At 60.7% G+C, this 8,182-nt stretch overlaps 1 protein-coding gene across 1 annotated transcript; it reads right to left on the bottom strand.

Moving 5' to 3' along the window:
- Positions 1-772: 772 nt before the first annotated feature.
- On the bottom strand, positions 773-7,886 carry EEF1G (eukaryotic translation elongation factor 1 gamma; the record flags this gene model as incomplete). The annotated part of the gene is made up of 6 exons (XM_082499783.1): positions 773-1,046; positions 1,842-1,971; positions 2,064-2,207; positions 4,379-4,521; positions 7,556-7,619; positions 7,728-7,886. Coding segments are annotated over 6 exons (914 nt in total), but the record flags the coding sequence as incomplete, so codon positions are not given.
- Positions 7,887-8,182: the final 296 nt, after the last annotated feature.

Below are 8,182 nucleotides of genomic sequence, written 5' to 3'. Positions count from 1 at the left end.
CCCTTACGGTGACAATACCTCTTTCTGGGGTGACAACAACCCCCCCGTGGTGACACCAATCCCCTCTACGGTGCCAATACCCCCCGCTACAATGCCACCACCCCCTGTAGGATGACAATACCCCAATGTGGGGTGACAACAACCCCCTGTGGGGTGACAACAACCCCCCTATGGTGACAACAACCCCCCCATGGTGACACCAATCCCCTCTACGGTGCCAATATCCCCCGCTACAATGCCACCACCCCCCGCAGGGTGACAACAACCCCCTGTGGGGTGACAACAACCCCCCCATGGTGACAACAACCCCCCTGTGGTGACACCAATCCCCTCTACGGTGCCAATCCCCCCCGCTACAATGCCACCACCCCCTGTAGGATGACAATACCCCAATGTGGGGTGACAACAACCCCCTGTGGGGTGACAACAACCCCCCTATGGTGACAACAAACCCCCCCATGGTGACACCAATCCCCTCTACGGTGCCAATCCCCCCGCCTACAGATGCCACCACCCCCCGTAGGGTGACAACAACCCCTGTGAGGTGACAACAACCCCCCTGTGGTGACACCAATCCCCTCTACGGTGCCAATACCCCCCATTACAATGCCACCACCCCCCGTAGGGTGACAATACCCCCCGTAGAGTGACAATACCCCAATGTGGGGTGACAACAACCCCCTGTGGGGTGACAACAACCCCCCCGTGGTGACACCAATCCCCTCTACGGTGCCAATCCCCCCGCTACAATGCCACCACCCCCTTAAGGTACCAATCCCCCCCCGTAGGGTGACCACCCCCCCCCGTAGGGTGACAACACCCCCCCCACACACACCTCTTGGGCAGATGCGCGAAGGGGTCTTTGGCTTTGGGCTCCGCCGCCAGCGCCTGTTCGCACTCGTCCAACTCCTCCTCCTGGGCGGGGGGGGGCTGCGGGGGGGGCGCCGCCGCCGCCGCCTTCTTCTCCTCCTTCTTCTTCTCCTCCCGGGGGGGTTTCTCCTTCCGGGGGGGCTCCTTCCGCGGCTGCGTCTCCGCAAACTTCTTGGCTGCCACCGGGATACCAAAAAAAAACCAAAAAAAAAACACCCCCCCCAAAAAACCAACCCAACCCCACCCCAAAATCCTTAAAATTCCTCTTTTTTTTTTTTTTTTTCTTCTCCAAAATGGGCCCCACAGGGTCCCCCCCCCCCCCCAAAGGTCCCTCTGTCCCCACACCCCCATCTCACCCCCCCAAATAAGCCCCCATGTCCCCCCAGGAAGGTCCCCCCGTCCCTGTGCCCCCCCAGGAAGGTCTCCATGTTGCTGTGTCCCCCCAGAGGGTCCCCCTGTCCCCCCAGGAAGGTCCCCCCGTCCCCGTGTCCCCCCCAGGAAGGTCTCTGTGTCCCCATGTCCCCCCAGAAGGTCCCCATGTCCCCCCCAGAAGGTCTCCGTGTCCCCATGTCCCCCCAGAAGGTCTCTGTGTCCCCAGGAAGGTCCCCACATCCCCATGTCCCCCCAGAAGGTCCCCATGTCCCCCCCAGAAGGTCTCCGTGTCCCCCCCAGAAGGTCTCCGTGTCCCCATGTCCCCCCAGAAGGTCTCTGTGTCCCCAGGAAGGTCCCCACATCCCCATGTCCCCCCAGAAGGTCCCTGTGCCCCCCCAGGAAGGTCTCTGTGTCCCCATGTCCCCCCAGAAGGTCCCCATGTCCCCCCCAGAAGGTCTCCGTGTCCCCCCAGGAAGATCCCCACATCCCCTCGTTCCCCCCCAGAAGGTCCCCCGTCCCCCCAGGAAGGTCCCCCCCCTCCCCACGTCCCCCCAGGAAGGTCCCCCCGTCCCCGTGTCCCCACGTGTCCCCCCCCTCACCGTCGAACTGTGCCATCTTCTGGCAGAGCTGCACCTCCCCCAGCACAGCGCGGAACTGCGGCTGATTGAGACACGTCACGAACCACCGGTTCACGTTGACGAAGGGCTGACGGAACGACGGCTCCAACACCTGCGGGGAGGGGGGACACGCTGGGCGCTCCCAAACCCCCCCAAACCCCCCTCCCCCGAACCCCAAATCCCCCAAATCCCCCCCCCCCGGACCTGCTTGTAGAGCCAGAGGAGGGCGCAGACGACGGTGATGTCGGCCAGGGAGACGCGCTCGCCCACCAGGAAGGTGCGGGTGCGGAGGTGGGCGTCCAACACCCCCAGCGCCCGCCGCACCTCCTCCTTGGCCAGTTCCGTCGCCTGGGCGGGGAAACAGCCCCACCGCCTGTAACCCCCCCGCACAGCCCCCACGGGGGGACGGGGGGCACCCACGGGGGGATGGGGGGCAACCAGTGGGAGATGGGACCTCCCATGGTGAGATGGGACCACCCATGGGGAGATGGAGGACCTGCCATGGGGAGATGAGAGCACCCAAGGGGGGATGGGGGCAACCACGGGGGGATGGAGGACCCGCCATGGGGAGATGGGACCACCCATGGGGAGATGGGACCACCGATGGTGAGATGGAGGGCCCGCCATGGGGAGATGGGGGCACCCACGGGGGGATGGGGGCAACCACAGGGGGATGGGGGCACCCATGGGGAGATGAGACCACCCACAGGGAGATGGGACCACCCACAGGGAGATGGAGGACCCGCCACGGGGAGATGGGGGCACCCACGGGGAGATGGGAGCAACCACGGGGAGATGGGGGGCAACCATGGTGGGATGGGACCACCCATGGGGAGATGGAGGACCCGCCATGGGGAGATGAGAGCACCCACAGGGGGATGGGGGTACCCATTGGGAGATGGGGGCAACCACGGGGGGATGGGGGGCAACCATGGTGGGATGGGACCACCCATGGGGAGATGGGACCACCCATGGGGAGATGGAGGACCCGCCATGGGGAGATGGGGGCACCCACGGGGGGATGGGGGCACCCATTGGGAGATGGGACCACCCACGGGGAGATGGGACCACCCATGGGGAGATGGAGGACCCACCATGGGGAGATGAGAGCACCCACGGGGGGATGGGGGCACGCACGGGGGGATGGAGGACCCGCCATGGGGAGATGGGACCACCCATGGGGAGATGGGACCACCCACGGGGGGATGGAGGACCCGCCATGGGGAGATGAGAGCACCCACGGGGGGATGGGGGCACGCACGGGGGGATGGGACCTTGAGGGGGGCCCAGAAGCTCTATGGGGTTTGGGGCCCCCCCCAGGAGCTCTATGGGGTTTGGGGCCCCCCCAGAAGCTCTATGGGGTTTGGGCCCCCCCCCAGATGCTCTATGGGGTTTGCCCCCCCCCCCCCAGGAGCTCTATGGGGTTTAGGGCCCCCCCAGAAGCTCTATGGGGTTTGGGCCCCCCCCCAGATGCTCTATGGGGTTTAGGGGCCCCCCCAGAAGCTCTATGGGGTTTGGGGCCCCCCCAGGAGCTCTATGGGGTTTAGGGTCCCCCCCAGATGCTCTATGGGGTTTAGGGGCCCCCCCAGAAGCTCTATGGGGTTTGGGGCCCCCCCAGGAGCTCTATGGGGTTTAGGGTCCCCCCAGATGCTCTATGGGGTTTAGGGGCCCCCCCAGATGCTCTATGGGGCTGGGCCCCCCCCGGGCTCTATGGGGTTTGGGGCCCCTCCAGGAGCTCTATGGGGTTTAGCCCCCCCCCCAGATGCTCTATGGGGTTTGCCCCCCCCCCCCAGATGCTCTATGGGGGTTGGGGCCCCCCCAGGAGCTCTATGGGGTTTGGGGCCTCTCCCAGGAGCTCTATGGGGTTTGGGCCCCCCCAGATGCTCTATGGGGCTGGGCCCCCCCCGGGCTCTATGGGGTTTGGGGCCCCCCCAGGAGCTCTATGGGGTTTGGGGCCTCTCCCAGGAGCTCTATGGGGTTTGGGGCCCCCCCAGATGCTCTATGGGGTTTAGGCCGCCCCCCAGGAGCTCTATGGGGTTTGGGGCCTCTCCCAGGAGCTCTATGGGGTTTGGGGCCCCCCCAGATGCTCTATGGGGTTTAGGCCGCCCCCCAGGAGCTCTATGGGGTTTAGGGGCCCCCCCAGATGCTCTATGGGGCTGGGCCCCCCCCCCGGGCTCTATGGGGTTTGGGGCCCCTCCAGGAGCTCTATGGGGTTTATGGCCCCTCCCAGGAGCTCTATGGGGTTTAGGGGCCCCCCCGGGAGCTCTATGGGGTTTGAGCCCCCCCCCAGATGCTCTATGGGGTTTAGGGGCCCCCCCAGATGCTCTATGGGGTTTGGGGCCCCCCCAGATGCTCTATGGGGTTTAGGGGCCCCCCCAGATGCTCTATGGGGTTTGGGGCCCCCCCAGGAGCTCTATGGGGTTTAGGGCCCCCCCCAGATGCTCTATGGGGTTTGGGGGCCCCCCCCAGGAGCTCTATGGGGCTGGGGCCCCCCCCGGCTCTATGGGGCTGCCCCGTACCTGGCGGCTGTAGTGCATGATGCCGAGGGTGGGGAAGACCCAGGTACTGGCGGGGGGGACGATGTCGCTGTCGGCGAAGTTCACCCACTGCACGATGGCGGCCGCCGCCTCCCGCGTGGCCCCGCGCAGCTCCTCGTTACTCACTGCGGGCGCAGCTCGTTAGCGCGGGGGGTCGTTAGCACGGGGGGTCGTTAAGGGGGAGCTCGTTAAGGGGGGAGAGCTCCTTATGGGGGCGGAGAGCTCAGTTTGGGGCGGAAGAGCTCAATATTGGGGGAGAGATTCATATAGAGAAGAGGAGAGCTCACTGGGGGTAAAGCTCGTTAGCGGGGGGCTCGTTAGCGCAGGGGGACTCATTAAGGGGGAGCTCATTAAGGGGGGAGAGCTCCTTATGGGGGAGAAAAGCTCAGTTTGGGGCGGAAGAGCTCAATATTGGGGGAGAGATTCATATAGAGAAGAGGAGAGCTCACTGGGGGGAAAGCTCGTTAGCGGGGGGCTCGTTAGTGCAGGGGGACTCATTAAGGGGGAGCTCGTTAAGGGGGACCTCATTAAGGAGGGGGTCATTAAGGGGGGAGAGCTCCTTATGGGGGAGAAAAGCTCAATTTGGGGGGGAAGAGCTCAATATTGGGGAAGAAATTCATATGGGGGAGAGAAGAGCTCACTGGGGGTAAAGCTCGTTAGCGGGGGGCTCGTTAGTGCAGGGGGACTCATTAAGGGGGAGCTCATTAAGGGGGAGCTCATTAAGGGGGGAGAGCTCCTTATGGGGGGGAAAAGCTCAATTTGGGGGGGAAGAGCTCAATATTGGGGAAGAAATTCATATGGGGGAGAAAAGAGCTCACTGGGGGTAAAGCTCGTTAGCGGGGGGCTCGTTAGCAGGGGGAGCTCGTTAGTGGTAACCTCATTAGGGGAACTTGTTAATGGGGGATAAAACTAGTTAAGAAGAAAAATGACAAAATTAAGCTCGTTAAGGGGGGGATAAAACTCGTTAAAGGGGATAAAACTCATTAAGGGGTTGCTCGTTAGGGGGAATAAGGTTCGTTAGGGGAGAACGAAGCTCATTAGGGGGATCAAACTCATTAACGGAGTAAAGCTCGTTAAAGGGGGATAAACCTAGTTAAGAGGCGGATAAAAGCTCATTAAGGGCACAATAAAACTTGTTATGAGCAATAAAGCTCGTTAATGGGACTAAACCTCGTTAAGAGGGAATAAAGTTCATTAATTGGGGATAAAGCTCATTAAGGGGAAGTAAAACTAGTTAAGAAGAGGCTGAATGCGCATCAGGTGGGGATAAAGCTCGTTAAGAAGCGAAACAGCTCGTTAAGAGCGGGTAAAATTAATTAAGGAGCAAATTAGAGCTCGCTGGGGGTTAAGACTCGTTAAGGGGGAGGCAAAGCTCATTAAGGGGGGGCTGAAACTCATTAAGGGGGAATAAAGCTCGCTAGGGGGCTGAAGCTCGTTAGGGGCTGAAGCTCGTTAGTGGCTGAAGCTCATTAAGGGGGGGTAACACCTGTTGGGGGGGATAAAGCTCGTTAAGGCCAGATAAAACTCATTAAGGCCCGATAAAACTCGTTAAGACGGGACAAATTTGTTAAGATGGGAATTAAGCTCGTTAGAGGGCTCCAGCTCGTTAAGGGGCTAAAGCTCGTTAAGGGGTTAACGCAGGTTTGGTGGAGATAAGCCCCGTTAAGGCAGTACAAACTCGTTAAGGGAGTATAAAACTTGTAAAGGGGGGGGGGATGCAACTCATTAACGGGGGGCTAAGGCTAATTAGGGGGCTAAAGCTCGTTAGGGGCTACAGCTCATTAAGGGGCTGAAGTTCGTTGGGGGGGGTAATGCTTGTTGGGGGGCATAAGTCTAGCTAATGGGGTATAAAGCTTGTTAAGGGGGGAACTAAAACTAATTAGGGGGCTGGAGCTAATTAGGGGCTAATGCTCGTTAAGGGGCTGAAGCTCATTAAGGGGGAGTGACACCTGTGTGGGGGCATAAAGTCAGTTAAGGGGGAAAAAAGTTTAATGGGGGGGGTAGAGCTAATTAGGGGAGCTAGAACTAATTGGGGGGATAAAGCTAATTGGGGGGGTGAAGCTAATTAGGGGGCTAAAGCTTGTTAAGGGGTAAAGCTCGTTAAGGGGGAATAACACCTGTGTGGGGGCATAAGGTCAGTTAATGGGGGTGCTAAAGCTTGGGGAGGGGCTAGAGCTAATTGGGGTAGTAAAGCTAATTAGGGGGACAATGCTAATTGGGGGGGTAAAGCCAATTAGAGGGGTAAAGCTCGTTAAGGGGGAGCAACACCTGTGGGGGGGCATAAAGTCAGTTAAGGGGGGATAAAGCTTATGGGGGGGGCTAGAGCTAATTAGGGGGGGTTCAGCTAATTGGGGGGTGGGTAAAGCTAATTAAGGGGGTAAAGCTAATTAGAGGGGTAAAGCTTGTTAAGGGGGTAAAGCTCGTTAAGGGGGTAAAGCTCGTTAAGGGGGAGCAACACCTGTGGGGGGGCATAAAGTCAGTTAAGGGGGATAAAGCTTATGGGGGGGGGGGCTAGAGCTAATTAGGGGGGGTTCAGCTAATTGGGGGGTGGGTAAAGCTAATTAAGGGGGTAAAGCTAATTGGGAGGGGTAAAGCTAATTAGAGGAATAAAGCTCGTTAAGGGGGTAAAGCTCGTTAAGGGGGAGCAACACCTGTGTGGGGCCATAAGGTCAGTTAAGGGGGGGATAAGGCTTATGGGGGGGGGTAGAGCTAATTGGGGAGGGGTAAAGCTAATTGGGGGGGTAAAGCTAATTAGAGGGATAAAGCTCGTTAAGGGGGTAAAGCTCGTTAAGGGGGAGCAACACCTGTGGGGGGGGCATAAAGTCAGTTAAGGGGGGATAAAGCTTATGGGGGGGGCTAGAGCTAATTGGGGGGGTACAGCTAATTGGGGGGTGGGTAAAGCTAATTAAGGGGGTAAAGCCAATTAGAGGGGTAAAGCTCGTTAAGGGGGTAAAGCTCATTAAGGGGGAGTAACACCTGTGGGGGGGCATAAGGTCAGTTAAGGGGGGGATAAAGCTTATTGGGGGGGGGGGTAGAGCTAATTAGGGGGGTACAGCCAATTGGGGGGTGGGTAAAGCTAATTGGGGGGGGGGGTGTATAAAGCTAATTAGGGGGGTAAATCTCGTTAGCGGCGCCGCCTCGTCAGTGGCCGCCCCTCACCGTAGTAGGCGATGGCGTTGCTCTCGAAGACGCAGAACCCGTCGTCCCCTTCGAAGGCGGGAACCTGCCGGGGGGGGGGGGAGGGGGGGCAAATACAGCACCAACTGCCCCCACGGGGCAAATCCCCCCCCCCCCCACTCGTGTTTTTCCCCACCCGGGGGGGGGCACTGACCTTTCCCACGGGGAACTTGCGGAGGAAGTCGGGGGAGCGGTTGGTGTGGCCGAAGTGGAAGTGGGGGGGGGCGGAGAGGACCCGCAGCTGCGCCCCACTGTACTGCGCCGCGATGAGCGCCTTGAAGGCCCGCCAGTTCTCGGGGTAGGTGTACAGCGTCTGGGGGGGCACGCGGGGGGGGTCACGCGTGGGGGGGTCACGGGTGGGGGGTGTCATGGGTGGGGGGGGTGTCACGGGTGGGGGGGGTGGGGAGGGATGGGGGAAGTGGGGGGGAATGGGGGTTGGGGGTCATAGGGAGGTGCTATGGCAATAGGGGAGGGTTAAAGGGGGAGTTGGGGGGGTCATGAGTGGGGGGGACACGAGTGGGGGGTGTCACGAGTGGGGGGGGGACGGGTGGGTGGGGGTCACGGGTGGGGGGGGCACGGGTGGAGGGGGGTGGGGGGAGTGGGGGGGAA

The sequence above is a fragment of the Vanellus vanellus genome (genome assembly GCF_965231255.1).
Source record: "Vanellus vanellus genome assembly, contig: HAP1_SCAFFOLD_2350, whole genome shotgun sequence".
Lineage (NCBI taxonomy): Eukaryota > Metazoa > Chordata > Aves > Charadriiformes > Charadriidae > Vanellus > Vanellus vanellus.
The sequence above is the reverse complement of the archived record's forward strand: the minus strand, read 5'-3'. Positions and strand labels throughout refer to the sequence as shown.